This window comes from Phyllostomus discolor, chromosome 4 (assembly GCF_004126475.2).
Source record: "Phyllostomus discolor isolate MPI-MPIP mPhyDis1 chromosome 4, mPhyDis1.pri.v3, whole genome shotgun sequence".
NCBI classification, from domain to species: domain Eukaryota; kingdom Metazoa; phylum Chordata; class Mammalia; order Chiroptera; family Phyllostomidae; genus Phyllostomus; species Phyllostomus discolor.
Window position 1 is genome coordinate 89,693,517 of NC_040906.2, and position 15,816 is coordinate 89,709,332.

The 15,816-nt window shown below is 40.2% G+C and overlaps 1 protein-coding gene across 2 annotated transcripts in view; it reads right to left on the reverse strand.

The window, feature by feature from the left end:
* Positions 1-618: 618 nt before the first annotated feature.
* CFAP221 (cilia and flagella associated protein 221) overlaps positions 619-15,816 on the reverse strand; it is a 129,244-nt gene continuing 114,046 nt past the window's right edge. For both annotated transcript variants that reach the window (XM_036023616.1, XM_036023617.1), the window contains 5 exons: positions 15,378-15,469; positions 12,103-12,195; positions 9,796-9,891; positions 4,531-4,649; positions 619-1,010 (listed from right to left, as the gene is read on the reverse strand). In XM_036023616.1, coding sequence (XP_035879509.1) covers positions 4,541-4,649; positions 9,796-9,891; positions 12,103-12,195; positions 15,378-15,469 — 390 coding nt within the window. In that variant the 3' untranslated portion in view covers positions 619-1,010; positions 4,531-4,540. The remainder of the gene's footprint in view (positions 1,011-4,530; positions 4,650-9,795; positions 9,892-12,102; positions 12,196-15,377; positions 15,470-15,816) is intronic.

The following is a 15,816-nucleotide window of genomic DNA, read 5'->3' on the forward strand; positions in this document are numbered from 1 at the left end:
TTATAACCCATATAATAAAATAAATATCCATTATTCCATTTTGATATAATTAATTAATGAATGAGGGAGGGAGGGAGAAGGGCAGGTCATGAAAATCATTATTAAGCAAACACCATGGTAATAACTGTTGTAAACAAGGTCCACTGATGGGTATAGAAGTTGAGGAGAAATAGGATGTTTGCATAATCACAAATTATCTCCTGTAAGATATAATTACCAAGGGAAAAGTTGAAATTTTTCAGTGGAGAAACTCAGCAGACAGCACTTTAACCAAGTGAACGAGGTGAACATCTCTAGTAATAAGACCCATTGGCAGCACATACCACTTGATAAGATGCACCAAGCATGACATACCTCTTCTCTAGATTTCTTGCAAAAATGCATAACCTCATCGAAATCATGAGAAACATTAGACAAGCCCTCATCAAAGGAGATTCTAGAAAACTACTGCCACAAGTGTCAAGGTCATGGCAATAAGGCGAGATCTCGAGGACTATCCCAGACTAGAAGAGATTAAGCAGATTCTATGACTAAATGCAATGTGGTGTCCTGAGAAAATAAAAGGACATCAGTCAATGGCATTGTGCCAATTTTAATTTCCTGTTTTTGATAATTGTACCAAAGTAGATGTTAGCATTAGGGGAAGTTGGGCAAAGTATATATGAGAGTGCTCTGTATTACTTTAACAAATTTTCCTTCAGTCTAAAATTATTTCAAGATAAAAAAATTTAAAAACTACTGGCTTAAAAATTTAAAAACCACATGTCCCAGGGCCTCTTCTTCCCACTTGCCCTGGTGCTCAAGCCCAAGCACCCACACTTGTTTTCCTTTGCTGGTGTCACAAGATGTCTCATTCTGAGATGAGCCCCTGGAGCAGCTATCCTCAAAAAAGTCCCTGGTGCCAGACAGCAGGAATTCTGGCTGGAACATTCTGGTGCCAGATTTCCCTCATGGTCTCCTTTTTTCACCCCTGCTCCATATGGTCAGTTCTCCACAGAGACTCATAAAGTCTGTTCAAAACAGAAAATAGCTCATGTTACTCCTCCACTCAAAACTCTCCAAAGGCTCCCCATCTCACTTAGAATGAAATCTCAAAGCCAAAGTCTGAATCCTGGCCACGAGATCCCACGTGGCCTGCCCCAGCACCTTTGCATTTATGCCTCGCCTTTCCCTCAGCTCACCACGCCTCAGCCCCCGGGGCCTTCTCACTGGTCTTGGAGACCAAGTACATGTCCTCTGAGAGTCTCTGCTCCTGCCATCCCTCGGCCTGGACAGCTCTGCCTCAGTGACTTGCTACTGCCTTCCTCAGGTCTCTGCTCAGTGACACCTCCTCTTTGGGTGGCCACTTGCTCTACCCTTACTATACTTCAGTCCTCCTTTACAGCACTTCTCACAACCTGACATCATACATGTGTAAAATCTGTAGTTCGTCAGTGGTGTGTACCACTTGCTCCGGGGCAGGCTTGTAAGTAGTGCTCCTTCCTGGACTGGCTCTGTGCCTGGCTTCAGGGTGGCAGTCAGAGATGACTCTGAATTTTATGTGTGTGAGTGTACATTTTTGTGGACACGTGTGTGCGCACCTGTTGTAGGGGAAAGACTATTCCTTGCCGTGCCCATTGCCTGAGCACTGCTGGACCTGCCCCCTAGGTGCATGGCAGAACTGAGGTTAGGCTCCTAAATCTCTTCAGAGACCGTCTGACGCCTCCCGTGGGCCCGGCACTGTATTGGTTTGTGCTGGTTCCTGAAACAGGCTAATGGCCTGCGCTGAGGAAGCATGATATGCAGTTTCCCCTTGTCTGGGGTCGTTTAGGCCCCAGCACCCGGATCTCTCCTGACCAGTCTACTGTATATAACCCTTCAGAACCTGCCATGAGGTGCAGAGGGTATCCATGGTGTCTGGGCCCCCCTGGGGCGAGCCATGCATGTAAGTTCCCTTCATAAAGTTTATTTTTTTGGTTATATAGATATGCTCACACTGTGAACATTCATTGAGCCATACTCTTTTTTATTTTGTGCTCCCCCCATATGTTACCTTCCTTTCTTTAAAAAAAAAAACAAAACTTCTAAATTGAATTTATTGGGGTCCTTAAAAACTCTTAAAGAGATGATAGAGGTATCAGCCTCTTCCTCTGGTCTCTCCCCTCTGGGAAATTTTTCCAGCAATCTGCCTGCGTGCACATGTGCACATGTGGCATCCCCTGGGCCTGCATTGGCATGGAGTGGCAGCTGACTAGCAGTGGTGGCTTGAGCCCTTGTCCCCACAGATTGCAAAGACACCCTATGCTGGTGCAGCCAAAGCCCAGGGCTCCTTAGTGATCATCAAGGCCTGCTTCTTGGGCAGCATGTGGCCCCCTGGGGTGCTTGGACTTATCCTGGGAAGAAACTTAGCCCCTGGAAGGCAAGTATGCTATTCTTCATAATAGGTGAGATGTGAGATAAATTTTGAACTTTGAGTAGTAAAAGTAAAGTGACCTCATTTTATCCCTTAAGCCAGAAAGGTTCAACCAGTGTGCTGTGAAAGTGTGTTTTCAACCACCGGTGTGCCATAAGATCTTTTAAAACATGCAACACCTGACTATTTAGTTAGGGGCACTGACCTCTTTTCCCTTAGATTGTCAAATAAAAAAAATGACAACAGCCAACACAATTGACATCTGGTGTGAGTGAATCAAAACCATACCTTTTTTTTTGGTGTCAGATCAGCAAAAAGTGTATTTTTTGTTGTGCCACAGAATTTTAGTACTTTGTGTGTGCCATAAGATGAAAAAGGTTGAAAATTGCTGCTGTGAGCTGATAACGCGGGACAAATTTGTAACTCAAAAAAAAAAGAGGAATAGGATGACAAGGAGGAGGCGGCAAAGAGAACACACAGGGTCTGCTGTGGGTGACTCTTCAGGGAAGACTGGTGTGTTCAGGCAGTGGCAGGTAGTGTCCCTGTCTCCAAATGCCTCTCTTGCCCAACACAGCTTACTGGATCTAAGTTCTGGGTGCCTAAAAAATCCCCTCTTGATTCTGCCCAGGCCTTAAAGTCACACAGGCCTTCTGAGTCTTCACCAGCCTAGGGAAGCACCTGGCTTCTGGGACCCTTGGGTTTCTCTACTGGGGAAAAGAAGTAATATGGCCTCTTTCTGGGTAGCGTGTGAGGACTGAAGGAGCAGTCCCTTTATGGGTCAGCAGAGGGCCTGGCACATGTTGGGTCTCAAGGAAAACTAACTATTCTAAATGGTTGGAAAGCCTGCTTCATGTCTCACACATAGCTCCTATGTCAGATATGCCTCTACCTCATTCATTCAAAATCTATTTGTACGTTATCTCTCAGAAGACCTCTGGGTGTTGAGTAGGATTGCCAGATTCAGTTAATCATGAGTTTCAGATAAACAATGAATGACTTTTTTAGTTTAATATGTCCCAAATAGTACATATGCTATTGGGACATACTTAAACTAAATCATTATTTGTTGTATATCTGAAATTCAGTTTTAACTGGGCACTATTGTATCTGGCAAACCTACTTTTGAGGAGTGGCAACTGGGCTCTGCCTCCCATTGCTGGCATCTCCCTCTGCCTTCCCAGGGCATTTCCCATAGGGACTTGGTACATGACTGAGTGATAAAAGCTTCTATTTCTCACAAGGGCTGGGATGGTGTTAGTCTTGGTTTTGGTTTCATGATGGAAAAACAAATCCCAGAAAAATGTCAGAATCAATAAGTTCATGAAGAGTTCTTTCAAAATTATGTAGTCTAATATCAGCAATTCAAACGTATGCATAAAAATAATTGAGGGAATGCATCCAAATATATTTGAATAATTATGGGTTGTTACAATGTAGCCCAAATGCCATCAGCCTCAGTAGCTCATGCAAGTGAATGAAGCCATGTTAACAAACACAATCAAAGGTCTACTTTTACTGACATGCTTAAATGGACTCCTGACCCTTTGGCCACGATCTGCCCCAGGTGCTTCTGAGAGTTCCCAGAGCGATGTTTTTCCAGTTGCTCTGAAACCAGTTTGCTTTGAAACTGGCTCCAAACCCACAATGTCCTGGCCACTTCCAACCCCCTTGCCTAGCGTCTGCCATCACATACTACTTGGGGAGCCAGCGTCCTCACCAAGGCTGATGTTTCCGGGAATAGCTGCCAAAGCCAAAGTTGGAGATGCTCAGGGGTGGAGGGGCTGGTTCTATGCAGAGGTGGGGCAATACCCCCTTCCCAAACCCTTGCTCTTTCTGGCTCTTGGGCACTGCCCCTCCAAAAGACTCTCAGCACCTGTCTCTTAGCTTTTCATCGCAGAGGCTCACACCATGCTTGGGGGAGTCTTTGTGCCAGCATGAAATCTCAGACCAAGAAGCTTTAAACACTGCCATCTTACTAATGACGTTTTATTTTTAAAAAGAAAAAGGATAACTTAAAAACATATAATCATTTACATTTCAATTTTTTTCTCTAGAAACTTCAATTCCCAAAATGGCTAGAACATAAATGGACACTAAGGATCACAGTGACCTACAGAAAACAAATAAGAGGAACTGACCTACTGATTTTTATTCTAGAATCAGGTATGGGTTGAGAGCTTTGATCCGCAGAGTCTTCATCTCCTCCAGCACCTTTTCTCCTGCCTTTTCCATTGGTTGTGCTTGGTCTCTTACCTCTCTAAATATAAAAAAACAGACAAGGATACATCAGAGCACTTCATAAAATACTCGAGTCACCCACCGATGCCTTCAGTGAAGGTTTAGGAGTTGTTTATATATATTTATACACACACACAATATATTATAATATATATATACACACACACACACATTAGTGGTAATTTAGTTACCAGGAAAAACACTTGGCCAAGCAATTCAAACCTGGCTTCTAATCTGCGCTGCACCAGTTTCTTAGCATGGCTAAGTTACCTAAACTTTCAGTCTCCCTTTCCAGATGTAGAAATGGTAGTAATTCCCATGTCCCAGTACTATGGTGAAGGGAAAATGAAGAATTATTTATAGACATCCCAGCATGATGTCTTCTAAATGCTCAGTTGGCTGTAGTTGATTTGTCATAGCTGTGAATAAAGTAGACACACAATATCTCTGACTCTGATGAAGGCCCCAGAAGGATGAGAATCAAGAGAGAGGGCTAAACACCTGGATGAGTAGTAGCTGAGTGGAGCCCAGACCTTTTCTGGGTGTGGCAAGTGGTTGCTGGGTAGAACTTTTCTTAATATGTGGGAGGAAATGATGAATGCATTTGCTTCAAAGGACAGGTATCTAAAGATTGTGAGCTCAGCCATATGATCTGGCTAGATAGAGGAATACATTATAAAGTCAAGTGATCCTGGCCCTAGCTTGTGTGGCTCAGCTGGTTGGAGCATTGTCCTGTGGACTGAAAGGTCACAAGTTTGGTTCCTGGTCAGGGCACATACCCAGGTTGTGGGTTTCAGCCCCAGTTGGGGTGCGTACAGAAAGGCAACCAATCAATGTTTCTCTCTCATGTTGATGATTCTCTTTCTTTCAAAGCATTGAAAAAAATGTCCTTGGGTGAAGATAAAAAACATTTTTTAAAATCAAGTGATTCTAAAATGTTTTCTAAACAGGATGAAATGTAAAGTTCTGCAAATTCCTGGTAGTTTTGAAAAAGCAGAAATACCTGAAAATGGAGAATTAAAATGTCCCCAAATACATATAAAATATGAAGAACAGAATGGCATTAAATATATACCTATAAATAATTTAATATGAAAAATAAAATGAACAAACAAGCAGAACAGAAATAGACTCATAGATACAGAGAACATTTTGACAGTTGCCAGATGGGAGGGGTTTGGATGAAAAAGGTGAAGAGATTAAGGAGTACACACTGCTATTAACAGAATACTCATGGGGATGTAATGTACAGCACAGGGAATATAGTCAATAATGTTCTGTTAACTGTGTATGGTGTCAGATGGGTACCAGATTTATTGGGATGATCACTTAATAATTTATATAATGTGTAATCACTGGGGTGTATACCTGAAACTTATATAATAGTTTATGTCAACTGTAATTAAATAGAAATGACTAAATGGGAAAAAAAATTTGCACCATTTTATAGAGTCAACTGTAAATAAATAAAGGTCATTTCTCCCTTTAAATGATTAAATGATATTAATGATTGACTGATATTGTAAAAATCAAAGGAGTATTGAATGATGTGTCAGCAACTATAGTTAGTCTCACAGTTGCTTGGATGTTTTGTGTGATTCTGTTAGTGGGTCTTGAGAGAACTGAGATCACTACCAGGGTAGCAAAGAATCTTTCAGGTTAATCTCAATCCTCAAGGGAGAGTGGATGGTTCCTTGCACCCATAAAAATATTATTTGCCAGAAACCAAATAGACAGCAGTCTTCATGGGGAAATTAAACACCTGTGAGGTCCTTTTGTTCTGTCCCTGTCTGTCCAAGCGCTAGTTATGTGCATGCCTGACAGTGAGGAATCTGTTAGCTTATGGCTGAGGCTGAGGAAATGAGGAAAAGGAACAAGGACAGAGAAGACAAAATAAGCATCTGATAATGCTTGATAGCAGCTGAAAATTTCTAAACCAAAACAGCTTTTGAAAAATGTCTATGATATTTCAACCTGTTAGAATACTAGTTAGTGAATAAAATGATAATTATGTTGATGATTTTGACACATGAAAAAATGTACATAAAATAATTTAAGCTGCAAAATATGTGAGTTTAAAATGTATGGTTATTTTTACTGAAAATGTGTGAAATGTATGTGTATTTTGGAAAAATTGGAAACTAATTTGTTGTGCAAAAAATGTTTACAGTTTATTGTGAGTTTATTTTGTTTGGTGAAGTAGCTGAAATACATTTAAAAAAGGAAAAAGTATACCACTTTGGGTGAATATATAAAGTAATAACTTCTATTTTATTGAATAATAATTTGATGATCCAGTGGCATTCAATATCATGTTAAAGTGCAAGTGAGCTGAGAGGTACTGGATAGCACCTTGCTCACAGGACAAGCCACTCTGTGTCAGTAGTAATTTCTGAAATAGGAAAAAGAAGTTTTTATTTAAAATTTCTAGTCAATTTTGAACTGGAAACAAAATGCAATGCAAAGGGCATCTATTTGTTGAGATGTAAAGGTTTTGTGTGCTATGTAGTGTAACATGATATTTTATTGTTAATTAACTGATCAAAACAGATGCTCACAGAAATTCTATTTACAATTTTTACTTCCTAAATTTTCTTTTACCAGATGCTGTCAAGCTCTTTTCTGAACAGTGCTGGTTGCTGTAGGCCTCTGAAGTGATCACAGATGCACCACCAAAGGGATCCCAGACTACTCTAAGACACATGGCATTCCTTTCAAAGAAGAGAGAGCCCCCCAAAACACCCAAACAAAGAACACAAGCCAAGAAATTTACAACATATAAAAGAAAGGGTAATTATCCTTAATATATAAGGACTCTTACAAATAACTAAAGGTTTATTTGTATAACTTACATTTCTTACAACTTATTTGTAAGTTATAGGAAAATGTAAAGATTTCCTATAAAATAGGCAAAACAGGTCCCTTTTAAAGAAGAAAAATAGTTGATAAGCATAGGAAGATTTTAATATTACTTGAAAACAAAAAAGTTAAAACAATAGGTGGGCATTTTAAAACCTGCCATATTGGCAAAAAAAAATGGTCTTTGAATGTGGGCAGTCCTGACTTCTGCTCACAGGAGGTATACTGATGCACTGTCTGTGTGGCATTTGCAACATATATTAAAACTATAATGTACATTGATCTAGCATTTACATTTCTAGAAATTTATCCTAAGGAAACAGTCTGATAAGTTTGCCAGAAATTATGGCACAAGGATGTTTATTGAAGCACTACTGGTAACAGCAAAACATTGAAAAGAATTTACATGATCATCAGAAGAGGGTTGGTTAACTAAATTATGGTACATCTACCAGTGAAATATAAGGATGTTTATCTGTATTTATAAACATGTGTTTATGATATATTGCAAACTAAAAGTGAAGAAGACAAAATAATATGAACAAGATGATTAATTTTGTTAAAATATACAGGGTCCAGCAGAAGTAATGCCATACAGTGTGGTTGGTAGGGTACATGAATGTCTTGCATGAGATGGACAGCAATTTGAACATTTCACTTGAAATGCCATATGGTGTGCTTGAGTGTGATATTGTTATGTTACAGAATTACATGCTTATGATGTTATAGTAAAAGATTTGGTATAGATTACCAGCTCAAAAAAGGGGCAATATTTGTGCTGGACCCTTGTATATGAGATCTGTCTGGAAAAAGTCCAGCCATTGTTAATATAATGAGAATGGTTTGCATAACATCAATGTAACCTGGCAGCCAAGGAGAGTAGGCTGGAATGCACATGTGTGAACAATAACAACTTCACTGTACTAGTCAGCGAGGGCAGTAGACACTGTTGAATAAGCATGTGTACTGTGTAGCCATTGCATTCAAAATGACTCAGCAAGTAGAGCAACAAATCTGCATCAAATTTTGCATTAAGCTTGAACATTCCTCTATGGAAACTATTCAGATGGGCAACCAGTAATTGGCAGCTCCATCATGACAGTGTACTCACTCATGAATCACGTCTTGTGCTAAGTTTTCTGACAAACCATCAAAACACCCAGATAACTCAGTCCCCCTGCAGCCCAGACTTGGTGCCCTGAGACTTTTGCCTTTTCCCAAAACTGAAATCACCTTTAAAAGGGAACAGATTTCAGACCATCTGTGAGATTCAGGAAAATACGATGGGGCAGCTGATGGCAATTGGGAGAACTGTGTGAGGTCCCAAGGTGCCTACTTTGAAGGAGACTGAGGTGTCATTGTCCTTTGTACAATGTTTCTTGTATCTTGTATCTTCTTCAATAAATATCTGGTTTTCATAGTACATGGCTGGATAGCTTCTGGACAGACCTTGTGTATGTACATATATATGTACATTCATTTACTTATATAAATATATGGCAGACCATATATCAAAATGTACAATTTACTGCCTCTGGGTTGTAAGATTATTGTCTTTATTTTATTCTGTATATTTTTCTGTATTTTTTATTTTTAATAATAAAAAAATTTTTAAGTAAAAAGAATTTTTAAATGTATATCTGGAATTTCAAACTTACAAACCATATGAACTATATGTAGTTACTTCTGTTACAAAAGTATTCATCAAAAGCAGTTTCTTTAAGGATGATGATGATATTTGCTTATTTGGCCCCTAGTGTAGAGGCAAAGGGGTAAATTAACATCTGCTGAGCATCTAGTTCACATCAAGCAACTAGCTAGTTGTCTTCACATTTGTGTTTCATTTAATCCTCACAACTACCTGTGAAAGAGAGGTTATTTTTTACATGTTACAAATGAGGAAACTGAGGCCTAGTCACTGAAGATAAGTAACCTGCCTGGGAGATCTAACATGTAATAAATGGCAGAGTTGGGATTCAGCCATAGGTTTCATTTGGCTCCAGTGTCTGGGTCCCTTGTACTGAATGGAACACATTCAGCTATCAATAAGAAACAAACACATCTCTGAAATTAAATGAAAAGCAATTGGACAAACTGGATTCCATTTTTAGAGGCTTACTTGCCAACAACATTTAAGGGAATGCAGTTCTGCCTAAAATAAAATGCACATGTAAATATCAAAAGCATATGAAAACTCTCTCTCTCGAAACCTGAGATATTTATATTCCAAGAATGTGGCAGTTCTGTGCTTCATGTCAAATATTACCCAAGGCTACTTCCTACTAGGCATAGCAGCACACACGTACTTCTCCTTTTTGGTGTCCTTGTGGTCCAGCATGGGGAATTCCATTTTGATCATTTCTGGAGTCAACATAACTTCTATATTCTGTTCACAGAGCTCACTGAAAAAGGTAAGATGTATAGTTGGAACAGTCTTTCCTTCCCAAAATAGAGAAATATTATGATCATTTAAGAGTCATGCAATTCTGTGGCCTTCAACATTATTTCCAACAAGTAGTTCTAATAAGGAACTTATGCTACGTCCGTGTTAAGAGAAGCATAAGGCTGATAAATTGCTTTCCACCAACAAATGACAGTAGAAGTAATTATTTGTAACCAGAGAATAGAAAGCAATTTTTAAAACTGGGTTACAGGATTCATATTCTTTTCAAGTGCACATGGAGCATTTATCAATATTGACCATGTCCTGGACCATAAAGGAAGACTGAATGATTTCAAGAGTACATTCTCTGGCCACAATGGAAGTTGAATAGAAATCAAATGCAAAGAAGATAACTAAAAAAAGTCCACTGTTTGAAAAATTAAACAACATATTTCTAAATAATCCATAGGAGAAAGAAAAAATTAAAGGGATTGAGGTTACTTTTATCTTGTGGTCTGCTATTACCTGGACTGGGATAGCTTTTTCTGTTAAGGGTTTGCAGGTCATAAGGTCTCTTGAACTCAACTCTGCTGTTGTAGCATGAAAGGAATCATAGAAAATACATAAACAAATGGGTGTGGTTATGTGATAAGAAGACTATTTGCAAAAATGGGTCGAAGGCCAGATTTGGTTATGGGCCATAGTTTGCTGAGCTCTGGGCTAGAGTTTTGCAGATTGATGGTTATAGTTGGGTCACTGCACATATCAGCTGGAGCAGAGTAGGGAGAAAGAGTGTAAAGGAGATAGGTTCACTCCTTTAGAAATCCTGGCCTCAAAAGTAGAATATCTCACATCTGCTCACATTCCTTTTGTCAAATGGATAACTTAACTGCAAGGGAGGCTGGAAAAATAGCCCCTAGTTTCAACAACTCTATTACTGTAGAAGAAGAGAAGAACAGATTTTTTGATAGCAGCTGTCACTGCCATACTTGGTTAAAGAGAAACGCTTCCAAGATCAACAAGGGCAACAAAGGCCTCATAGTTTGGAATTACAAACAGCAGCCCTATTCAGCAGTGATACATAATAGGGGTGGGCCCAGCAAATTTCTGTTAAGGAAAGTACCTGTGGAGAACTGCTAAAGTTGTTCCAGTCCCATAATGTTGAAAGCTAACAGTTACTAACCTGTTGTTATATGTGAATCACTATGCTGGTGGCTTTACAAATACGATCTTCCCATTGATAGTTTCCTTACCTCTAAGGTGGGGATAATAACAAGACCTCATCATGGGGATTAGATGAGACTGCTTGCAAAGCACTGTGCTTGATCCACACTGAGTGCTCAGCCTATGTCAGTTACTATAGTTACTAACCTTATCATCAGCATCATCATCTTCTTTAACCCTAACAACACCTATGAAGTGCTCATGACTATTCTTATTTCAAAGATGAGGCAACTAAGTCACAATAGTCTTCATATCAGTCGTGAATGAAGGAGGGGTTAGCTATGTTTCAGTTTACTGAGTGGCTCCTCAGTGGCTCTGGTCAGGCAGGACTTCTTTCTCCAAACCTCAAGCAAATGTATGCCACCCAGGCCTGGCTGCAGCCTTCTCAGGGATGCACCCATGCAGTGGTTTGAATAGAAGACACTTCAACCTTCCTGTTCAGAGTTAGATTCCTGCTTTAAATGCCCAGGGTATTGCCAAGTATCACTGCATGTCGGCAGGCCTTAGAAGAACTGGATATATGTCTCATATATGTAAGATTTCATTAATTGATTATTTACATGTAAAAAATGTTTAAGAGGGTACAGTGATAGGAGATTCAAGGACATATTTTCACTGGTGTTGGATGCTTATCAGTAAAATGAAATTTCAGTGCCTTGGTTTGGGGCCTATATTTCCTTATGCCTCTCTAAGTCCTACCCATTGTTCAAGGACTGGCCCAAGTCCATGCGACCACTGAAGCTTTCCATACCCACTGCCAGAGCACTGCCTCTGCTCTCCCTTCCCTTGAGCTCCTGGAGCACCTAAAGGTCAGCAAATTTGAGGCCTCAGAGACTATGTATTCCCTACCATGAATTCAGCATCTTATCAAAGAGTATGAGTGGTTGCTAGCCTTTAGACGGTGGGTTGCAAGTTCAGGCACTGTGTACTCTTTGGAACTTTCTCACAGCAACCAGCTTATTTTTAGAGAGCGGACTATATTAGAGACCAAAGGTAAAAGTTGTACCGTTCGACTGTTTCCAATCTGTCTTCTTCTGGTAAGGCGTTAAGAATGGCAGGGACATTTATAGGAAGCATAGCTGAATTGAGAGAATCACAGCTGTGGAAAAATCACACAAGCAGCCAAAGATAAATGATCACATTAACAGTCCTGGGGTCTTTGTATAATTTTTAAGGCACTTTCATTTTACCCCTGCTGAGGCCTTCACCATTGTGTCACCCTTCACTCCTGGCACCCACTCACAGCTCCCTAGAAGCAAAGGCAGGGGTTGTGACAGGTGCCAGTCAAATCCAAGAGAATGTTGACAAATAGGGCATTTTCCAGGGTTTAGAAACAGTATTTTTGTATAAAAAAGAAGGGAAAGTAAGAAAAATACATATATTCTGCTTAGCGTTATAAAGAGAAACAAAGGACAGATAAGTTAGAAGATCAAGCTGGTTACCACAAGGGTGGGAGGGAGAAAGGAAGGAGCAACACATCTCTGAGTGCCTTTCATATAGTTCTGAGTTTGGGAAGCACATCAGTGTTCTACATATCGAGAAATAACATTACATCAATAAGAAAGGAAAGCAAAAAACTCAAACTGAATGCAAACTGAAACCAATATTTCACATGAATTCCATAACCACAATGGAGGGAATGAAAGAGGAAGAGAGGAGGAAAACAAAGTAGGCACTACTGGATTGGATAACTCCTCAGGTGCTGTCGACTCTCAGATTTATGAAAACCCCAGAGACTCATAAATTCTCACTAAATTTATGAAAGGGTAAAGAAACCAAGTAAATAGTTTTGATTATTGTGAGTGCAAAAATGACCTGAAATAAATAAACACTACATAACTATATCGCATGCTGTAACAACAAACAGTTAACTCTCAGAGGAAAAAGATACCAGGGAAACACCTCGTAAGTAATAGGTAATTTATTCAAGCAAAATGATTGCAGAGTTGAAGTGTCATTAATGGATTTGTAGAACTTAAGAAATGTCATTATTATTTTATAACTCCTTTTAGTAATGAAAACATGATCTAGAATCTTATATCATGAAAACCTATCATAAGGAAATATAAAATCTTCTCTTGACTTTATAATCTGTTATAGAATTATGATTTATTTTGAAACAAACTGGCCCAATGGAGCACTCAGACTCAGAGGCCAAAAGTGATAACTCACAGTCAGGGAGTTTTCTTTAATTCATGTAGAATTCATGTTTAATTCATGGTTAATTCAAGCCCAATGTAACTGCATTATGACTGCCTTTTGAAAGAAGAAACATTCTTGGGAGATTTTTCCAAAGACTTTGCTTTGGGGGAAAAAAAAGGATCTTTTTCCCCTTAATTATGGAGACCTGTACGTGAGGACAGCTGGTGGATGCAGGCAGTCTCCACCTCTCACTGATCTTACTTCTGCTAAGTCTCCTGACAGTAAGTACCCCATACCCAGCTATGTTTACTGATTACATGGGTCAGTTTGGGTGTCCTCATCCCGTAGCAAAATGAGGCAGTGTCAAGGTGGTGGTAGACTATCACCATCTGGTGGCAACAGAGAGATTGCAAGCTTTAGTAGGTGGGTACGAAGGGTAAAAGAACAGAGATATTAAAGATGGTGCTAGATCGTTCGCATCATCATTTTACTTTAATTCTCAGTGGGGTGAGGATGCCATCCCCATTCCCGTTTCACAGGTGGGGAAATTATTGCACAAAGGGCCTCAGTAATAAGTAACTTGCCCAAGGACATTGAGCTGGTGACACAGCTAGCAAGTAATAGAGGCAGGTCTCTCAGACACCTGTTCTCTCTACAGTTCCACTAGTTTGCCCAAATTCTGGAACTTTCAGGTTTAGGAGGTATGCTAAAATTAAGAATAAAGATGCTTAGCGTATTTTGAGATGGCAGTAGGGTGGATGAGGTATGAATAAACTCCTAGAAAAGGAGCTAATGTTTTTTATTAAATGTCCCAATCTCCTTCCATGTTCCAAATCCTGTGTTTGGTCTCATGTTAATCTTCAGGCAAAGCAGAGTAGTAGAGAAGCGCTAGGGAAATAACCCAAAAGAGATTGCATGTGGAAGAGTCTCTGGAAGCAACGCTGGATTTTGCTTAACTTGGGAAAAGTTTTTCAGCCATCAAAGAAGGAGGAAGTAAAGGAAGTGTTCTGGAGTCATAAACTGGATTTCAACTGTCTCTTCAAATTCCTGGGGAGGGGTGGGTACATGGGTAGTATGCATGGGGTCTCTGCACATTGGTAAGCTCTCCTCCTCCTACTAAGTGAAAATGTCAAGGCTGCGAAGGGTCTTCTGAGCAAGTCCAATCCCTTTATCTCTGAAAAAGAAAGCTGTGCTCAGAGGTGGCAGAGGAGCATGGCCAAGGTGATGCAGCTCCTGGAGGCAGTGTGGCATTCTGCTGAGGGAGGGGCAGTTAACTTTCTCTCCAGAGGACCCAGAACACACTGGTGGATGTGGGAGGGAAAAGGTCACCTGCTGATCTTGGTTGGTGGCAGAACTCAGGTTTCCTGACCATGCCTGGGGCTGTAAGTGGGCTCTGTCACCTTAGGGTGACTCATTCTGAATCAAGGATTTGAACATAAGGTGATAATATTATTTTGGGATACTAGTTAAATTCGCTCACTGATAACTTATTTAACTGTGTTTATAAGGACAAAGAACTTCTGAACCCACTTCAAGGGTTCAGAAGTGGGTTATTGACCAGGTGGAGTCTTAAAGGAAAGGCATCAGGCTCCTCGTTTGAAATCTTATGGCTTTGAAGAGGTGTTATATAAGCAAATTAGAAAAAAGGTGGTTACTTTTCTTCTTTCTTTAGTCCAACAATATTCTCTCCTACCCATCCTGTTTTTAGAGCTGAGCTATAGGCTAAATGCAGAGCTGAGCTACACCTCTACATGGTGAAACCCACGGGACCTCGTTGTGGTCATCTCTCAGGCTGTGGCATGAGAGAGAGGTGGATCCTTTGGAATTGGACATGGAGGGTGTAGAAGGCTCATCTTGGCAATTTTAAAATGTGACAATCTGATCATGACTCTTTCAGCTGAATTGTATGGATTGGTTGTCCACTTTTATCGAAATACGGCAACTAACTACCAGTGACATTAATTATTTTTAAACTGTATCTTTAGACCAACTCCAAATATGAAAATCAGTTGTGCATCATCATATTTCCGTGACCAACAAGCTAGCTTCCCTCCTGCAGAGACAGCACAACCTGACACCTGATCGGCATTTCACTTTCCGGGGTCACAGCTGTGAGACAAGTGAGCTGTGCTTGCTTACCTCTGTGTCGTCTCTGTCACGACAGTCTCGGGCAGAGATGAGAGCACCATGGACTGGAACCTCTTCCAGTGCATTACTCCGGGTATGATGTCCTGGAATGAGAGCGGGCACAGGGGCACTACATGTAAAGGGACAGTTTAGTGAGGTGAAGTCTAGGAAGGACTGCCATTCCATTCAATTGACTATTGTTCACTCTTAATAGTTCAGCTCCAAAATTTATAATTTCATTCAGTTTGACTTAATTTTTTATGAAGCTAAAAGACAACTGCTTCAGCAAAAGGCATTAAACAATGCCACACAGAATTAAAGTAGGTCCAAAAGAACGTTTTTCTTCCTCCTGACGTGTTAGACTCGTAAGCAGCAAGCCCTGGTGAGGGAGGGCAGCTTCCAGAGGGCAGATCTGTTTGTTTATTGTGAATGAGGTGCTGGAGCCACAGTC